Raw genomic sequence first — 18,131 nt, 5'->3', positions numbered from 1 at the left:
GATGCCCGGTGCTCGCGAAATGACATTTGCAGCCCAAGAAAATGATCAACAATCAATAAACTGCGACCTAGCGAGGATGACGGTGGATTAGGCACGTTTCTGTTCCTTTTCCATCCCTTCCAAAGAGCCAGCTTTGTCGGGGGTAGCAACAAGCATCCAGTTGCCCCCGCCATCTTTCATGTGTTCTGACTTGTCGTGTGAGCAACGTGTTACTGCTTGTTTCTTAAATAGAGAGAGTTCTTGTTCTCTTTTCGGGATAGCCGTGCTAATCCTTTTCTTTCTTTCTTTTCTTTTTTGATCTACCGTTTAGCCCCCCCTTTATTTCCTTCAAAATTGACGAACAAATTCGAGAAAGGTTACGCCTGGCGACGGCGGAAACAGCAGCGAAGAGACAGCGGGCATAACACTGCCAATAGCTCGTTCAACGACCAGCAACCGGAACAAAGAAAGCCAGATAGATCAAACGACTCGTATATCAGTTTCGCTCCATCGGGGTCCTTGTCCTCCTCCTTGTCGTCGCTGTCAGGCCGAATTTCGCTGCGATCGGCGGTTTCCAATACACGGAGATCTTCAGTTGCAGGTTCCAACATGTCGGCAAGGGTGCACCGATACCTCATTGGTACTCCTGCATCGAGAAGGGAGGCAGCAGCAGCGACAGCAACACCTCTGTCAGCACTGCAACCGGGAGCTGCAGCGTCTTCCCTGGTGTCGTCACGTTCGTCTCACCGGACCACGACAAGCACATATTCCTGGCGGCTCCGGCGCCAGCCGTCCATAGATCAAAGTTTACCGGATTTTGAAACACAGGTTCTTTGCCCGAAATGCGAAAAGTGGGTACAGTCGAGGATCAGATATCGTACGGGTGCCTTGACTTGGTTAGTGGCGTTTATTATGTAAGTATGGACAATAGAAATGAAACAACATTGTTTGCTAATTGCTTGTGCTAGGTTGCTCCTCACAGTCTTTTTATTTTGGATACCATTCTACGTGAAATATTTCAAAGGTAAATGTGGAGCATGGTTAAATACCAAGCGATGCCATTATTCTAATCATTTTTTGTTCTCTGCTCTTTAGATGTAGTACATTATTGCCCTGCATGTGGGCACATTGTTGGAAAACATACTAAACTGTGATCAATATCTTTCATTTTTATATCCTTTCAATCTCTGTTTACTTAGCACCGCAGGGAAAAAATAAAAGATAATCCTCTTAATGCTAGACCATGCACGTGAAAGTCATTCAAAATGTAAAATATGTAGTGGTCAATGTACTGATCAGCCCGCTTACTCAACGAAAAAAAGCGCTGCTAAGCTCCAATTCGCTCTTGACCGACTGCGTCAATGCAAAGTAGTATGCGGAACATGATTTGTTTACTGTTATCGCTGGTACGTAATTCCGCTTCTATAATTATAATCGCCCAATATGTAAAGACGCAACATTTGGATACTATTGGGACGCCATTAGTATTTTCAAACCATAGGATGAATTGATGCACGAGCTTGAAGAGCAATCGATATGTAGGGAACCTATAAAGAGGCAGAAGCAAAGTACTTACATCCCTAAGCATAAACGGCGCCTACTATGACCTCTAGGAAACTAAAAAAGAAGTATGGGCACTTAAATTACTATACAAAAACCCTTGTATGATAAAAGCTTTTCTGGGTCCCACTTCTGTATGTTTATCTGTGGTCCTCTGCCAAATTGCTATCTTTGAAACTTGTATCAAAAGATCACTAGGATCGGTAAAGGAAATTGATGGCCATCAGAGCAATGTCATATTTACCACTAGTGTGACGTCCATTTACAGTCTGCAATTCATAAACGAAGCATACATTCGACGTTATCCTTCATGTAAGATGAAGGACTGCCAAGCCTTTTCATACCACATGTTTTCGGATGACATCGACTATCTTTAGGCAGAACTATCAGCAGCAAAGTTGTTAACAAATGCTTCAGTGAGAAAGAAATATTTATATGTAGCTTTACAAGATCTAGCCCAGCACGGATAAGAGAAAGGTTGCAATGCGACTATATAATGTAAATTATTGAGTATCAAGAGCTTCTATCATGCCTATAGTACATTGATGCGTGATGCATATGCTTTGGCGTGCTATCTAAGAACAGTATATATATAAACTCTTCAAGCTATAGCTGTTCACCTACAAAATAGGAAGCAGACGTAATCCTGCAAAGATTATGATCTTTGACGCAGCTTATAGTCTAGCTCTTAGAGATGTTGGTAAAGCTGAAGGAATCGAATGACAAGAAAAATGGCAACTTGAAAGATACCAAAACATAAATGAAACTGCCATAGTTTGCTTCTTCTAGAGATTCAAATAGGTCACATTTTGTGATTGCTATGTAAACACAAACGAAAAATATGCAATAACAACGAGTGGTTCTGCAAAGCATTAAGATAAACGAAAGGTCAGTCAGCGTTTATTTGCACCGCGGCGCGCTGATTATTTTGTGCTTTGATAATACTTGTTGTAAACAAATGTGGACCAGAGTTTTTGTTTTTTCCAACAATTATGCACGTTGGGCATCATGGAGATCCCTTGCAGTCTGATGCAGCCGACAGCGTTATCGCCATAGCCAAGGTCTTGAAGCGAGTCAAGTAGTGCAAAGAAGCTTACCACAGCGATATGGAGATAGGACTTCGATTCATTGAGCCAATCGTCCGCCATTGGGGCAGCACTGAGCTTTCGATGTAAAGTAAACATGTCTGCTACTAGCCCATTGTAGCTTAGATTGTGGCTCCGACGATAAATGTTTTAATCCCGGATGCCCGCAGCGATAGAGACATGCACGGTGAATTTTTCTTCTATCGATATCCTAGGGACTGCTAAACATTACGCATTTGGTATCAAACGTCAAGAAATGGGAAACAGTATGAGAGCTTATCTGCGATAAGACCCGAGGGTGTTAAATTTCCTGCTGTACGATTGTTCAAGATTTAATGAGATACATTATCTTTAAGATCTTTATGGAAAAGCATACAAGCACAACGCAACATTGCCATGCTGCGATGACTAAACTGGATTCAAGCTGTCCTTCGCGGTCCCTAACCCCTGTCTGCAGCACGACAATTCGAGAGTACATTAAATACATGGAAAGTTCCAGTTGCGTGTGAGTACATAGGTGTCGCACTCATCAAGGCCTTTGGACCCGGGGAAATCCGTCCAATAACGCTCTGTTCCACGAACAAGACAAGCATTCTCGAGGTTTCGGACTAATTTAAGGAAATGTCTTTACCAGTGATTAGGCAGGACTGCCAAGTTTTTGCTGCAAGCGACAAAAACAAAAATCTTTTCTATTTATATCCTAGGAACATTATACCCTGCGGCAAAATTTACTGCATACGCAGTGCCAACACGAGGCGGCTTCGATTGGGTAACCTCGATTCAACTTTGTCTGGAGAGACGAGAATTCGCCACCACGTGTTACCTAGGTTTCCGGGCTTTGTTTGCAGGCTTGCCCCTCGGTGAATATCTCACCTGTTTGAGACACTGCCACATCTCATTCTAAATTTAGTGGGCGATCCTTTCTTCCCTGAGAGTTTGAATCGGCGACATGGAATTCAATAAATTGTGCCCGGCAACTGGTCCAGTTTCGCGTCAATTACCTCCCGTCTATCTAGGTCTTTTTTCTCCTCCTCTTTTCTTTTCTCTTTCTTTCGCTCTCTCAACTTCTTTGCAACCTCCTATAATCTCTCGATGGCTATCGTCAAGAACATTTGCTGCATAGGTGCCGGTTATGTCGGTATGTATCGCTGTATGTCTTGCGCATCGCTTTGGATTTCAGCTAATTAGCCTTCAGGTGGTCCTACCTGCGCTGTCATCGCCTACAAGTGCCACGACATCAAGGTCACCATCGTTGACGTAAACCCTGCCCGCATTGCTGCTTGGAACTCGGACAAGCTCCCAATCTATGAGCCTGGCCTCGAGGAGATTGTCTTTGATCGCCGTGGCAAGAACTTGTTCTTCTCCACTGACGTTGATGCCGCCATCCAGGAGGCTGACCTCATCTTCGTCTCTGTCAACACTCCCACCAAGAAGTCTGGTATGGGCGCTGGTATGGCTGCCGACCTTGCGTAAGTACAGCGTATAATTGAAGAAAACAAGCAAATTTATCGTTTGACACATTTGTGATGATCTAGATATGTCGAGAGTGCTACTCGTCGCATTGCCGAGGTTGCCAAGAGCTCCAAGATTGTCGTTGAAAAGTCCACTGTCCCTTGCCGCACTGCTCAGAGCATGCGCACTATCCTTGAAGCCAACTCTACTCCCGAGATCCACTTTGATATCTTGTCTAACCCTGAATTTTTGGCTGAGGGCACTGCTATCAACGACTTGTTGAATCCTGATCGTGTCCTTATCGGTGCTCTCCAGACCGAAGAAGGCATCAAGGCTCAGAACGCTTTAGTCGATGTCTACACTCACTGGGTTCCAGCCGAGCGCGTCATTACTACCAACCTCTGGTCCTCGGAACTCTCCAAGTTGGTAAGTATCGGTACAGTCGAAACCGAACTTGTATCTTGCTAATCATGCGTGAATATTGCTGTAGGCTGCTAACGCCATGTTGGCTCAACGTATCTCATCCATCAACGCTTTGTCCGCTATTTGCGAAGCTACCGGCGCCGATGTTGACGAAGTTGCATATGCATGCGGTCGCGATAGCCGTCTCGGTCCCAAGTTCTTGAAGGCTTCCGTTGGTTTCGGAGGCTCCTGCTTCCAGAAGGATATCTTGAACTTGGTCTACTTGTCCGAGCAGCTCAATCTTCCTGAGGTTGCTGCCTACTGGAAGCAAGTCGTTATCATGAACGAGTACCAAAAGAAGCGCTTTGTCCGCAAGATCATCTCCACCCTTTTCAACACTATCACCAACAAGAAGATTGCCGTCCTTGGCTTCGCCTTCAAAAAGGACACTGGCGATACCCGTGAATCTGCTGCCATTACCTTGATCAAGGACTTTATCCAAGAACACGCTCGTGTTGCCATCTATGACCCCAAGGTCGAGCACGAGCAGATCTACATGGACTTGAGCGAGCCCGGTGTGGTTGATACCCGCAAGGAAGTCGAGAAGCACATCCAAATCTGCTCCAGCGCATACGAGGCTGCCGAAGGCGCCGACGCTGTCGTTATCGTTACCGAATGGGACGAATTCCGTGACGATAAGCTCGACTATGAGAAGATTTACGCCGGCATGCACAAGCCTGCTTTCTTGTTTGATGGTCGTTTGATGGTCGATGCCGCCAAGCTGCGCAAGATTGGTTTCAAGGTCAACGTCATTGGCAAGAACGAACTTGCAGGCACTGCCTAAATTGAGCAAGATATCTGTACAGCGTTTCTTCTTCTTTTTTTTTTTTTCTTTCTCTCTCTCTCTCTCTATATATATCACACACATACATCTTCTTCCTTGACCGTTTTCTTTTTCCTTTTGTATTCGCAATTGCACACAAAAATGTACAAGAGAACCCTTGTCATCCCAACAGATACATAACATGAACCATAACGAATAAACGATGTTTGGTTGTTGCAAAAAATACTATTTGCCAAAGTGTTTATCTTGATGGCACTCACATATGCAATCAACTGAGTTTGCGCAATGTTGCACACGCATCTGTGTTGGTGTGACAACGCCTTCGCAGATCTTGCTGGTGTAACGTTCGCTCGATGTCAATGGAAACTGCAGAAAATAAGGCAGCTAGAGCTCAAAGTTATCATAAATAGAAATACGCATTCCGCATTGATTTATAAAGAAAAATTGGCAAAAAGAAAGGTTGTAAAAGAAAACAAGATGCAATTAATATTTGTGTAAATGTTGAAATAAATGAATTGTATAAGGAACAGAGGGGAAGGCGAAAAGGAAGAGAAGACTAGGATAGAAGTTTTTCATTATTAAAAATAGTAGGCCACCGCAGCAGCAACAGACATTGCCATCCAGCCCATAACTGCACTGAGCGCTTGGCGACTAGCTCCAGAAGTAGTACTAGCGCTATGTTGCGTGGGATGCGAACCAAGGCTTGATTTCTTAGTTGAGGAAGGCAGCAAGGTTCCGGATGCCGAGGCTTTGCAAGTATCAAGGTGGAAAAAGTAAGAAAGACGGATGCGTGATAGAAATATGTCATGATTGACACTTACCACTGCTCTGTAACAACGAATGAGCACCGATGGATGATCCAGCCGATGTGGCGCCTAAAGACGGAGCGGCGGTGGCTGGAGATGCGGCTGAAGATGAGGATGCACTTGCGGCCATAGACGAGGAAGGAGTAGCAGGGCCACCGTTGGCAAAGCTGGCGCCAGCGGAGATGGAGGAGGAAGAAGGTACAGCTGCTACGCCTGCTACGGCAGAGGGCATAGGAGCAGCGTCGTAGCCTTGATCTGCGTTCATGATGGCATTTTTCTGAGCATCGTCGATGTTCGATGGCTGCTGGATAACAGCAGAAGCAGCAATGGCCATGGCAACGGTGCAAATAAGAGAGAACTTCATTTTTGATTACTAGAAGGAAAAAGAGACACTGGATGAAAAACGACGGATCGACGCTGTCAAAGCCTTAAATAAGCGTTCTAAAAAGCAGTAGCGATCGCACATAGTTATTTTTCTTTGGTTTATTAAAAATACTTGTCCCCTTTTCATCAAGAGGAGCGAACAACATTAACTAATTCATTCTCCTTGATGAAATCGTCCCATTTAATCCTTTTTTGACAGATCTCAGGTACCTCGATTTGGTAAAATTTCATTTTTGGTGCTGTGGTGGGCTATTATAGTATCTGATCTTCCATTCCTCGCTGCTCTTACTTTTAGTCAGTGATCGCCGTTGTTCCGTTTGTGAAAGCTCGGTGACATTATGGTTCAGGAACGGATTATTGGCAGAATCCTTCTCTTGATGTCTTGCGGCCGCTTCTGCCTCCTGATTTTGCAACTTTGCAGCAAGCTGTGCATCCTCCTGCACTTGCTGGAACCGAAGCCACACTGCTTTGAGATCTTCCGAGTCTATATCCACAATGGAACTATCATCGTCATCGTTGTAATCGTCCTCATTTTCGAATGTCATTTCTTCATTGAATCGACTGGATGCACTCATGGTCGATAGCAGTTCAGCATCTTTCCTTTCCTGTGAGACGTCGTCGCGCCATGCCCGTGTAAATAAGCTATGCCATTCACATGACATATCGCGCAGCATGGCTTCTTCAGTGTTGTGGTCGACAACAGAGATATCATCAAACAATGACAATCCGTCGTCCTCGTCTTGATATGTTTCGTCACCATCTTCGATTTCGTCCTCTCGCTGTAAGTCGTTGTCTTGATCCGTCTCGGGAATACATGCAGGCCATGCGATGCCTCGCGCGAGCAACGTCCAATAGACGGCAAAGCATGAGAAGAAAATGTAAGGCTCGAAGCAACATCGACCCCAAATTGCTTGATATACTTCGTAGCATATCACGCTTGCAATTACAATGCCCATTGTCGCTAACACATAGTATCCTGCATGGTTTCTAGTATCTGCAAGCACGCGTGAGTGCTCTTGATATTCGCGGTAAATCTAGTCCCTTTCGTTATCTTACGTTGCCAAATATTTTTAGAAAACTCTGTTCTACATTGTTCAGAGCTTTCCTTTTCTCTCTGTTGCTTTTGTAGATAGGGATGGTCGTTTTGTTTGGGTGTTGATCGTGAGCATATACTTGGGCTTGGTATCACAGGAACAGGAGATCCTGCACGCGGCGTAGCTTGTCCGTCGTACTGCTCTTCCTCTTCCTCATCATCGTCATCGGTGTTTTTAATGATATAGGGAGACCGTACATCCGTTCCAGAATCTGTGCGTTCTTGAGAATTAGTAGCGTACGGCGATGTGAGCGATTCAGGCGTTTGGACTAGAGGGTCGCTCTTTGAAGATCGAGGTGTTATTGTTGTTGTTGCTGCTGCTGCCGGCTGCTGCTGCTGCTGGTTCAACCAATCGGGCAGTGGTGGTACAGGCGGGGTCGATGACTGCGTCGATGCTGTCGTTGTATGAAATTGTTGTGATAAAAGCTGCATAGTGAACAGTGCCTGGAACTCTATCAAGAATTCGAGCACGCGCTGTGAAATTCTGTACTGGATGGCTGTATTTTGACCAGGATGGCTAAGGATGCCGGGTGCAAACACTGCAGCCAAATTAGCGCTGTCCATGCGCGTATCGCAGGCATTCGAACTGAACAGACTGAGCATGTCCAACAGATAAAGTAGCAGATGCTGATGTGGTATGGGGAGCTTTATAATGAGTTGCTGGAACGCTCGAACGCGCTCTTCGTTGGTATGGTAATACTTGTCGCCTATATGATTAATATTTTTCTGCAGCATGAGTAACACACACACAGATACACCACTCTATTCCATAAAAAGAGGAAGACACTTGCTCATGACGTCGCGAAAAGCTTGATAAAAGCTGTGCGGAATGACTGGTTCGGGAAGCTTATTCAGATAGCGACGAAGAATTGTAGCAGCATCGTGGCAGGTGTATCCTAGCCAGTTGAAGTTGAGGCCATATGATTCTCGTGGATCATTAAATATGACCTGCAGCGCATTGATCCGCCGAACGTTGCCTGATAGACGAAATATTCCTACCGTGTGTAATCCTAGAAAACCATTTCAAGGATGTCAACTTGTCCATTCGCACCGAATATATTGACTATTTATACCGTGCTCTTTAAGAAACGCTCCGCACTTTGCAACAATGAGAGGAATGATCCCTGCTTTCCTGTGCTTTACAGCACTTTCGTCGACGTATCCGACAGTTGCTCTAGCATAGCATATCGATTCGCAAATGGGTACCCCGAAAACGCCTTCAAACCAATGCTCAAGACATGACGGAGGTGTTGAGGTTTGCAGTATATAACAAACCTTTAGAATGTCTAAATCCTTTGGGTATCGGTGCGATCCGTCTAGAGGTTGGACTTGGCGCAGAAGAGGCAATCCTTTTTAGCCATCCGCTGAGTGAACGTCTATGGTGACGGCGGCGGCTTGCACTGGTATTGGTAGTATCAACAGAAGCACTGTCACTCATCAAGCGTATGGGAAGCGAAGGAAAAAGAGAAAAGAGGAGGAAGCGGGCTGTGCAGTACGGTGCATCGTACAAAGCTTGCATTTTCGGATCTTTGCCCTTTGTTTGGTGGCACAATACGTTTTGCAGTCTATGCCAATAATGGGTTCGCATCCATCCGTCCGGTGAAGACCGATAGAATAATAGTTTAAACCTTTGAATACATGCCTTGACTTACTCATCCCATGCAATGTAAACATTCTCGGTCGAGGATAATCTATCGTGTAGTAAGTGGTAATGGATAAAGGGCCTATAAGCATTTAGATTAGGAACGGAATCTTCAACCTGAATAAAAGCCTCGCAGCCATGTCGATGGACACTAAGGGTGCACTTGAGTTGATTCTGCAACATGTTAGAAGACATGTACATTTTGTTCATGTAGATAAGAATATTGATACATCTAATTGAATCCTCGCATAGACAAGTTTATTGTTTTCCCGCCTTAAGCGGGATCCACGCATCATGTCGGGGCAGAGTAGACGCGGGCAAAGGGGAAAGACAATGTAAAAGAAATTACATTTTTGAAAGGGGGCGGCGCACCAGCAGGCACCACCCGGGACGGAGGGATGCTTCTACATACAGAGAGGAGACTTGCTTCGATAGAATGATACGCACTTGCATTTCTCTCCATTGATTCTGTATAAGACAAAGAGAGAAAAGAGATGTACGAGGGATTGCTCATTTTGTAGGCATCTCAACTGTTATCAGAGACAATGCTTTACATCCGGAACATCGAATGCAGTTTCACAGTACAATATCTTTTGTGAACCGGTCCAGTGACATGTGAGGCCTACTAATCTTCTGTGCCGTACTGTATGTACAGCGCTATTTGGAGCTTTCGATCTTCCTCCAGGAGCTTCCATGGAACGTGCTTACCTCTAAGTTTATTTCGTAGGTGTTCAAAAGTATATTTTAGATAATACATTGCGCCGAAACAGAGTCGCGTGTCGCTCCCAACCCTGGTTTTGCATCCACCATCGAGATTCCAGATTCTATCGAAATTCCAGATTTACTGTTAACAGCAAGGGGATAATATCTCTAGGTCATCGGATACACCTTATTGATTACTTGCGGTTTTTAAGATTCGTCGATATTGAGGATAGGAAGTCTGAATTGTCGCTGTATCATGCAGCTTCGCCATCTCTGTCTGGGTTCCAGAGCCGTAGTCTTAAGATTAGGCATTGTAGGCGAGAACGATCCGGATGTGGGAATAGGACGATGCATAAAGTCGACTATCAAAATGAGCCTATGCTCAAGAAATTCGACGTTTGTGAAATATTTTCAGTGAATCCGAGGCGTTGTGCTACTCGCTTGGCCTTCATAAACCTCCATTCGTTACATATTTCCAGGAATACCAACAGAAAGATTGAGAAGTTATTTCGGTTGTTGTAAGATGCCCAGGATTTTCAGATATAAATCGAACATCAGTTCTCGAGCGTTGACCATTTCTATTGTTTCTTCAAAGTGTCAATTGACCTATTGACCTATTTCAAGATCCAAAATTCAAGATGGGTTACAGCTTCAAATTGCATACTCATTTGCAAGGTTATTATAGGGGCATAACCGGCTGGACCGTCGAACATGGCCAGTTCCTCCGCAGTGACTACAGCGTCGAGGCATTTTTTTGGAAATTCACTCGCGTAGAAGACAAGTATAAAAAGGGTATCGCTTCAGTTTATGGACGTTTTCTACTTCGCTGGCTTTTATAGCAGCTGAACATCAGTATAGAAACTCCTGGAAAATACCAATGTCTGTTGACATTTATGGATTTTAGTAGCAGAGGAAACTGTCGATAAAACAGGAAGTCGTACAAATGCTGTATCTTTAGTATAATAGTGATTTGTTGCAAAAAGCGTTTCCCATTTTCGGCACTTTGAAAAACTTACGCGTTCATTGACTTACCGATGGTAACAGACACAACCAAGTTACGCATGAGCCGCATAGTCTCACGATATTGTAATAGGATCTCGATAGCGATTACCCTTCTGCTCCTGTGCGCTATGCCTTTGATGATGAGGAGAGCGATGAAGAACTTGATGAAGTCCTCGCACCGACAGTCACCGCGAACTTGACAGAAAGCATACCGGCAGCTCAAAAACTTACCCTCGTCGTGGGCATCCATGGTCCGGCAAGCGCATATCTAGAGTTTTTAAGAGAACCAGGTGCCATTGTTGGACATATCTCGTTCAAGGTAGAATTTCGCTTTGAGTCATGTTTCTCAAATCCACCTATTGAATTCGCGTTGGCTTTTGTGTGAACAGCAAGCGAGCGGCAATGAAAGAAATCAGCGAGAAACAAAGATATCTATTCAACAGATATCATCATCAATTGTCACCGTAGCTGTTAACGAGGCATTGGACCGAAGCATTGTGCCAGTCTTTACATCATCCCTGGTATCCTTATTTGCATCTCAATTGGAAAGGTATTATGCAGCAAGCTATTATCAATGTAGATTACAATCTACTCAAACGATAGTGTCTAGAATTATTGTCCTGGATTCAATTTCTCCAGCAGAATATATATCTTCCAAGTGGGGCGAGGACTTGACACCTCCATATCTCAGAGTACTGTCTTCCTCAGCAGCGCCTCAAATTACAAAACTCAAGCAGCTGGAACAGCCAAATATCATCAAGGATCTGTCTGCCGCTCTGGTTTCTTACGCAAGTATCCCTCCTCTGCAAACATATATATGCGTACTGACAGCATTCTGCATGTAGTGTGAAATTTACAATGTTAGTTGCTACGTGCTGCTCAGTCTGCAAGAATCGTATCTCGGAAAGCCGATCATTACATCCGAGACGTTAGATGCGTATTCGGAAGGTCTGGATGCAATTGGACTGACAACGCTATTGTACGATTCGGAAAAATTGCAAGCTTTGTGGAAGCAGCAACGCGCAGAGATCAGCCAGCATAGATTATATCTGTAACAATCGATCCTCAATGTATACAAGCTGTAGGAAAGCAGATGTTTACGTCTATGCGGTTGTACGTGTCCAACGTTGTATATTTCAAAACGGGTGGAAAAAATGTACAGTAACGATCATCATGTGACAATTTTTGTATTCTTCGAGTAGTATCCAACCAAGTCCTAGCATCACAAAACCTTTTTAAGCTCTTCCCGTTTTCTCTGACATGATAGTTTATGTTTTTACCTTGGTTACTTAGACGGCCAAGAGATCGCCAAAGTTGCGCAGAAAGATGACTGCACCGGCAAAGACAGTGACAGAGAGCGCAATGTTGAGGTTTCCTTGTCGCACTTCAGGTGCAAACAACTGTGCCTTGAGGTATTGTGAGAAGGAGACTTCTTGTTGCTTGGCTTCCAAAGAGAATCGGTCCATGGCAAAAGTTCTGAACGGGGCTGCGCTGGCCGAGCTCCAAGGGTATCGGCGCAGATGTCGTGGCTTGTAAAGTGTGTTATACGTCCCTGGGGGTTTGGTCCGAAGTGGCCCTGTCTATCAACCCACCACTCTACAATGTTGCGCCCGACTGTTCTTCTCAACGCTGCTTCGCGCGCTGCTGCTATTCGTGCTCCTGTCGCTCGCATCGTTGCACCCGCCGCATTGGTTCGTTTCTACTCTGCCGGCGCTGGTCTTTCGCAGGCTGATATCGAATCGCGCGTCTTGGACATTTTGCGAGGTTTCGACAAGGTCGACCAGAGCAAGGTAATCAAGAACCAATGAAAAAAATACACATATATAATGATAGTAGAACTTATTGACCCAACTATGTAGGTTTCCCTCGACGCTCACTTTGTCAACGACCTCGGTTTGGACAGCCTGGACACCGTTGAAGTCGTCATGGCCGTTGAAGAAGAATTCTCTGTCGAAATCCCTGACAAGGACGCTGACGATATCAAGACTGCCAAGCAAGCTGTAGAATACATTAGCAAGCGCCCTGACGCTCACTAAATACATGATATAAACTATCAATAAGAAACCAAGAGGGCACGTTGTATAGCAAATAATTATAAAGAGGCGCCCTGAAAGGGCTTTTATACAATTTCCTCAATGACCATATCCTCATCTTCTTCCTCTTCTACAGGCTTGACCTCAGTGACCTCCGGTCCGGCCTCATCGCGGACGAGCATTTCTACAATAGATACACATCGTTCCTTCACAGTCTCGTCGGTCTCCTGAGCATGCAGTCGCTGGATGACCCGATATACTTGTTTCTTTCTTAGGTACTCGCGACCGAAACGAGTAGTGGTCAACAGCGAAATAGCCTCGCAAAGAATAAGACGGAGTACCGGGTCGGATTCTCGTTTCTAATACGAAGTATAAAGATTACTCCCTGGATTAGCAGAGCCTAAATTGCATAACTGACCTTGGAATCATCGAGCAACTGGATTTCTTCTGGGAATTGCTCGAATTCTTCGATATCATATTCTTCATTACCACACAGTGGTAACAGAATAAAGGGCAAAGTGTTCATCTTGTCTGCATCCAAAATCTGTTCGTGCTGGCGGGTCTCAAAGCAGCAGTTTCTAGAGACGATGCGCGATGAGCATATCTTGCATCTTTACAACCAGAGGCCCATTTCTGCTTACTTGATGGTGGAGTCAATACCTCCTCTTCGAATCACATTCGGATCCTCGGTGAAAATCTGGAGCTTTGTCAATGGTGATAACTTATCGTGCTCTGCAGGTTCCAAAAAGTATACTCTTCCAGCTCGGATCTGTGAGAATTGACAATGTTAACGGGTCTTTTGGTTCTCTCCTATCAAGATTTCAATGTAACATACGCCAGAAACATTCGAGAATACACTGGCTAAAAAGTGGAATTCGGCTTTCTTGTTGTATGCGCGCTTGTGTCCACGATGGAATGCTTCCACAAGATGATCCATCAATCTTTTTGACTCACAAAGCCCTGGTAGCGGGTTCGCTTTGCCTTCCAACAGTTTGACGCAGGTAGGCTCATGCTTGGTCATGTTTGATAGGAGCATACAGGCCGCATCTGCCAGGACAGACTCTGGCATCTATTGTGCAATTAGGGATGCGGTCGCAGAAGTATAAAATATGTATGACGCACCAATATCAGGAGACACAAATGATTGAGGAAAAAGTTGTCATCGAGCTCTTGCTGGATGCGAGGATCGCCGGATAAGTTTATCAAACATTTGAGTGCTTCGTGGGCTACGACCTATATCCAATCTATTTAGCTGCTGGCTGACTGATCATTCTCGATCAGATCCCCAAGTACCGTGTCTTCGTGGCAAAGAGACTTCAAGTCAGCACACAGAGTCTGTCGTTTGCTAACGAGTAAAGCTTGGTGAGGCGAGGTTTTAGGAGTCAGTGCTGTTAGCTGCTGCACGGCAAGTGCGCGGATCTGCCCAATCGATCGTCAATTTCACATTGTCGTTTTGCCATTGAAAGACTGAACTGTGGCGCGTACCTCTGTTCGAGGGTGGTGGAGAAATTCCAAAAGCTACGCAGCAAAGAACACTCGGCGTGAATTTGTCTCGCAGCAAACGACACTCATACACTATAAAATACCTCAATGACCTGCTGTTCACCGCTCATATCCGTCTGAAAGTTGCCTTTATGCGCTCGCACTTTTCTGCCCCTTAAACCCTTTCAAAAGCCACTCTCATCTGACTCCACCGGCACACTGAGTAATCCTGCCACCTTTTCATGCAGTGGCAAGTAAATAATTAATCTGCTCAAAGAATACATAGCAATATGCTCCCATTCCTCTTTGATAATCATACTTCTTTTTCTTCTTCTTCTTTCGTATGTGTAATGCATATATCTCCATGGTAGGAAAAAAACCGTTGGAGTGTAGAATATTATACAAAGTTTAGTGTTGATTCCTATTTACCAAAGCTCCCGTCTCCTCTGTCGATTCTTCTTTATCAACTGCTTTCTATATCCTCCTTGAGGTTCGATTCTAAATGCACGCTTTACAGTGGGTGCAGCAATGCTGACAAACAGTTCGGAGCAGTTGAACTTTTCTGCAAGCTTCTTGCGAGTCCATGTCTGTGGATCTTGTTTCCGAAGCTCACGCATTTCTGCAATCTGTGCGTCTGTCAGATGGTACTTCTTTTCGTATGGTTCTCGTAGAGGAGGTGCGGTGGCCTGCACATTGACGGAGACTGGAGGTTCACGAGTGACGAATATGCTGCCATCGGACAAAGTGGTTTCGGTGATAGGGACGCGGGGTGTGGTGGTAAGGTTGGTCGTCTTGCTCTTGGTGGCGTATGTACGTACTGTCGCCGTGCTAGCCCTGTATAATGATCGCAGTGGAAGCATTTTGCAGTGATCGTTTGTCAAGGAAGCCAGGGCTCGTTTTAAAACTCAACAAGCCACATTAGTCTCAAATGATACTGGCTGCACTTCAATGCCCAACCTAGTGTCCGAGCTAACTTAGGCCCCAGACTATAATGAATGAGCCCCTGTTTACATCGTGTATATTGGGAATATCGATCCTTTGATGCAATACTTTTATCTTGTTTTTGAATTTTGCTTGTCCTAGCTGGAGTTTTGCCTTTTTGGCCATAAATCATTATTTTGTCGCCTAGGTGACGCTCTTTTGGTGTTTATTGTTCTTTGAATAGATATATCCGAGGTCGATAGCCTTGCATCTTATTCTTCGATCTCGAAGCGAGATAGAAGGCGAGAATTCTTTTTAGATTTGGGTCTTCCTTTGGGTTTTAATATGCATAGGGAGCTATAATTTTTCCGGATCTGCTGGCTCAAATGAATCGAGCACCTCTCTCAGCCCAGCGATTAGAAGCAGTCGTTGCTGGTAATTAGAGTTCTCATATAACTCTCTTATTGAGTTTATGACACGGGCGAACTGTTCGTCAATGGAAAGCTCGGTGTCCTCGGCATCGCGAGCCACTACGCTGCTGCATCAGTACCACTGTAAAGGTGTACATGGGATAAGCTTATGGCTTTTATCCGTCAGCTTACTATCTACTAGCATCCTATCCAGAAGTAAATGACGACAGGGAAGAAAATCAATTAGCGCAGATTACAATCACAGGTATTCTGAAGCTGGAATTGTTTTCCACTGAAGAGCTTCAGAGTTTCGTATAAGTGTATCTGCACTTTGCGGATAGCAAAGTGATAGATAGCGGTTTCAAAGCATCGCGCATTGCTTCATCTTTGCATAGCTCACCAGTCATTATATATATATAACATACGTCAATGGAAAAGGTGGTTCCATCCAGTCGTATGAATATCTCCCCACGCACATTGCAGCGTTAATTGAACTCTGTTACCAAGCGGCATATTGTAGGTACGGGCAATGCAAGCCTAACCCAGTTTTGAAAAGTAGCAAATAAGCTTACGTGAATTTCTCATGACTCTTTCCGAGCTGATATGCTACCGAGTACATTGTTGCGATCGTCAGTCTACAGACGGTACTACACGTCTCGAGTAGAGCTCGTTGAGGATCTTTTGCGTGGTCTATCCCTTGTGTTGCCAGGTGAATCAGCGGCTGCTGCTATCACCTAGCATGTCTGCTAAAAGGCACAACGTAGGTCGTTTTCAGGACGCTGATCTATGTTCGCAATCAAGCAAGTAGCATGCTACTTTCAAAAGAAGATCCTCACGCTGACTGTGGATTTACGTTGCAGTTCTCTCAGCGTTAAATCTCGTGCTGCTGTACAACACGCACCTGCTCGAGCGCCGACACGACGAAGAAGAACAAAAACGACACAGTGATGATGAAAAGTCCTCCAGAGTCAGTTTTACATTCAATGATTTTGTAAAGAGACAATACTATTCTTCTTGGATATCCAAAACTGCAGCCATATGCCTCAGCATAGTGAACTACACTGAGGTTGTCTTTGAAATGCTCTTGAGACACAAGAAACCGGCATGGCGATGGCGCTGGATTACTTGCGTTGAAATTCTAAAGTATGTTCTTGAAAATATTTTCCTGGACATCATCAATCCTAATCTTTGTTTCAATAGAGCTTTGATGCGTTTTGTCTTATTTCGAGTCTCAGAAAATAGAACGGTCATGCATCCAACGCACATCGTTCGAAACATCGACCCATCGTCCTTTGAGCTCAACACAGAAGACAAGTTTGAATTATCCACGATCGATCCTCGAGTAGGAGTACCCTCAACTAGCAATCCTGACTTGCTCACGTTAACAACAACAACAACAACAACCAATCCCGGATATGCATCAAGCAGGCAGGGCTGGGCACATATTGGAGAGCTGTTATGGATCATACGCCCGGTGATCTACGGTAAGAATATATGACCATCTCATTGGAGTTTTGACTAAGACTATGTCAGCCTACATGATATATCGACATGTACAGAGACTATCTTCTGCGATAAAAGAGGATAATGAGGAGGAAGAAAGATTAGAAAAAGATGAGGAAGACGCATGGAAACCATGGCTGGTGTCCCTGGGCATCGACATGCTGGCTCATCTGGCGAGCGAAATGCAGCCAATGACCAGACTTGAGAAGGAAGAATGGAAGAGGAGGAGTTATCTATGGCTGTACTATCTCTTTCGAGGTCCCCTTTACATACACTTCACAAAGTAAGTCAGGAATCAGACTGTAGCTTTGATAGATAGGTCCTCTGACAACGATACATGCAAACCACAAAAGACCTTTGCTTGATACGTTTTGCGATACAACCGAAAATCGCCCATTGTTGTCCGTTGTTGCTGGTAAGACGATATTCCGTGCTTTTATTACAATGGATCAAGCAGGCCTAAATGCATCTCGCTAGGCGCACTTAACGATTATAGACCTTTCTGGGAGCAATCGTATTTCTATACCTCAGCTTCTTAGACGTATATTGTTATTAATTAATAATGATCATGGTCATTTTACAAATATATGTAATAGAAGAATGCATTTGCATCGAACTTTAGAACTGCCATGCTTTCTTATCTTCTGCATTATACGCAAGTTGAATTCTCGTAGTGCTTCCAACCTGGTCAGAAAGCTACATTTTAGAGGATGTACTGTATATTATGGAAGTTCCGAGCTGTACCTATTAGAAAATATTACAAGCGTTTTCACGCTTCGCTTCGCTCGCTGCGCTTGGTTCGCTGAAACTCATGACTGATTCGAGTCTGTA

At 44.6% G+C, this 18,131-nt stretch overlaps 10 protein-coding genes across 10 annotated transcripts; 5 read left to right on the top strand and 5 right to left on the bottom strand.

Annotated features, from left to right (window-relative positions):
- Window positions 1–588: 588 nt before the first annotated feature.
- On the top strand, window positions 589–1,351 carry VTP01DRAFT_9797 (uncharacterized protein; the record flags this gene model as incomplete). Its single annotated transcript, XM_069389061.1, has 3 exons — window positions 589–875; window positions 948–1,003; window positions 1,260–1,351. 3 exons carry the CDS (start codon window positions 589–591, stop codon window positions 1,349–1,351), a joined length of 435 nt encoding a protein of 144 aa, XP_069240216.1.
- A 2,365-nt stretch (window positions 1,352–3,716) lies between these two features.
- On the top strand, window positions 3,717–5,322 carry VTP01DRAFT_9796 (uncharacterized protein; the record flags this gene model as incomplete). Its single annotated transcript, XM_069389060.1, has 4 exons — window positions 3,717–3,762; window positions 3,820–4,093; window positions 4,160–4,502; window positions 4,567–5,322. The coding sequence occupies 4 exons, from the start codon at window positions 3,717–3,719 to the stop codon at window positions 5,320–5,322; spliced, it is 1,419 nt and encodes a 472-aa protein (XP_069240215.1).
- A 578-nt stretch (window positions 5,323–5,900) lies between these two features.
- Window positions 5,901–6,492, bottom strand: VTP01DRAFT_9795 (uncharacterized protein; the record flags this gene model as incomplete). Its single annotated transcript, XM_069389059.1, has 2 exons — window positions 5,901–6,070; window positions 6,144–6,492. 2 exons carry the CDS (start codon window positions 6,490–6,492, stop codon window positions 5,901–5,903), a joined length of 519 nt encoding a protein of 172 aa, XP_069240214.1.
- Window positions 6,493–6,739: 247 nt separating this feature from the next.
- On the bottom strand, window positions 6,740–9,043 carry VTP01DRAFT_9794 (uncharacterized protein; the record flags this gene model as incomplete). Its single annotated transcript, XM_069389058.1, has 5 exons — window positions 6,740–7,506; window positions 7,569–8,312; window positions 8,397–8,615; window positions 8,679–8,822; window positions 8,881–9,043. 5 exons carry the CDS (start codon window positions 9,041–9,043, stop codon window positions 6,740–6,742), a joined length of 2,037 nt encoding a protein of 678 aa, XP_069240213.1.
- Window positions 9,044–10,983: 1,940 nt separating this feature from the next.
- VTP01DRAFT_9793 (uncharacterized protein) lies at window positions 10,984–12,006 on the top strand (the record flags this gene model as incomplete). Its single annotated transcript, XM_069389057.1, has 5 exons — window positions 10,984–10,986; window positions 11,043–11,270; window positions 11,341–11,501; window positions 11,562–11,739; window positions 11,797–12,006. The coding sequence occupies 5 exons, from the start codon at window positions 10,984–10,986 to the stop codon at window positions 12,004–12,006; spliced, it is 780 nt and encodes a 259-aa protein (XP_069240212.1).
- Window positions 12,007–12,122: 116 nt separating this feature from the next.
- VTP01DRAFT_9792 (uncharacterized protein) lies at window positions 12,123–12,417 on the bottom strand (the record flags this gene model as incomplete). Its single annotated transcript, XM_069389056.1, has 2 exons — window positions 12,123–12,167; window positions 12,247–12,417. 2 exons carry the CDS (start codon window positions 12,415–12,417, stop codon window positions 12,123–12,125), a joined length of 216 nt encoding a protein of 71 aa, XP_069240211.1.
- Window positions 12,418–12,552: 135 nt separating this feature from the next.
- Window positions 12,553–12,987, top strand: VTP01DRAFT_9791 (uncharacterized protein; the record flags this gene model as incomplete). Its single annotated transcript, XM_069389055.1, has 2 exons — window positions 12,553–12,741; window positions 12,811–12,987. The coding sequence occupies 2 exons, from the start codon at window positions 12,553–12,555 to the stop codon at window positions 12,985–12,987; spliced, it is 366 nt and encodes a 121-aa protein (XP_069240210.1).
- Window positions 12,988–13,070: 83 nt separating this feature from the next.
- VTP01DRAFT_9790 (uncharacterized protein) lies at window positions 13,071–14,597 on the bottom strand (the record flags this gene model as incomplete). The annotated part of the gene is made up of 8 exons (XM_069389054.1): window positions 13,071–13,343; window positions 13,403–13,562; window positions 13,626–13,753; window positions 13,820–14,053; window positions 14,107–14,217; window positions 14,278–14,403; window positions 14,470–14,502; window positions 14,571–14,597. 8 exons carry the CDS (start codon window positions 14,595–14,597, stop codon window positions 13,071–13,073), a joined length of 1,092 nt encoding a protein of 363 aa, XP_069240209.1.
- Window positions 14,598–14,891: 294 nt separating this feature from the next.
- Window positions 14,892–15,326, bottom strand: VTP01DRAFT_9789 (mitochondrial 54S ribosomal protein mL58; the record flags this gene model as incomplete). Its single annotated transcript, XM_069389052.1, has 1 exon — window positions 14,892–15,326. One exon carries the CDS (start codon window positions 15,324–15,326, stop codon window positions 14,892–14,894), a length of 435 nt encoding a protein of 144 aa, XP_069240208.1.
- A 1,074-nt stretch (window positions 15,327–16,400) lies between these two features.
- Window positions 16,401–17,839, top strand: VTP01DRAFT_9788 (uncharacterized protein; the record flags this gene model as incomplete). The annotated part of the gene is made up of 7 exons (XM_069389051.1): window positions 16,401–16,506; window positions 16,562–16,597; window positions 16,658–16,940; window positions 16,998–17,281; window positions 17,331–17,583; window positions 17,654–17,715; window positions 17,778–17,839. 7 exons carry the CDS (start codon window positions 16,401–16,403, stop codon window positions 17,837–17,839), a joined length of 1,086 nt encoding a protein of 361 aa, XP_069240207.1.
- Window positions 17,840–18,131: the final 292 nt, after the last annotated feature.

This window comes from Rhizomucor pusillus (assembly GCF_041956525.1).
Source record: "Rhizomucor pusillus strain CBS 183.67 unplaced genomic scaffold VTP01scaffold_7, whole genome shotgun sequence".
Taxonomy (NCBI): domain Eukaryota; kingdom Fungi; phylum Mucoromycota; class Mucoromycetes; order Mucorales; family Lichtheimiaceae; genus Rhizomucor; species Rhizomucor pusillus.
This window is presented reverse-complemented; position numbering and strand designations above follow the sequence as displayed.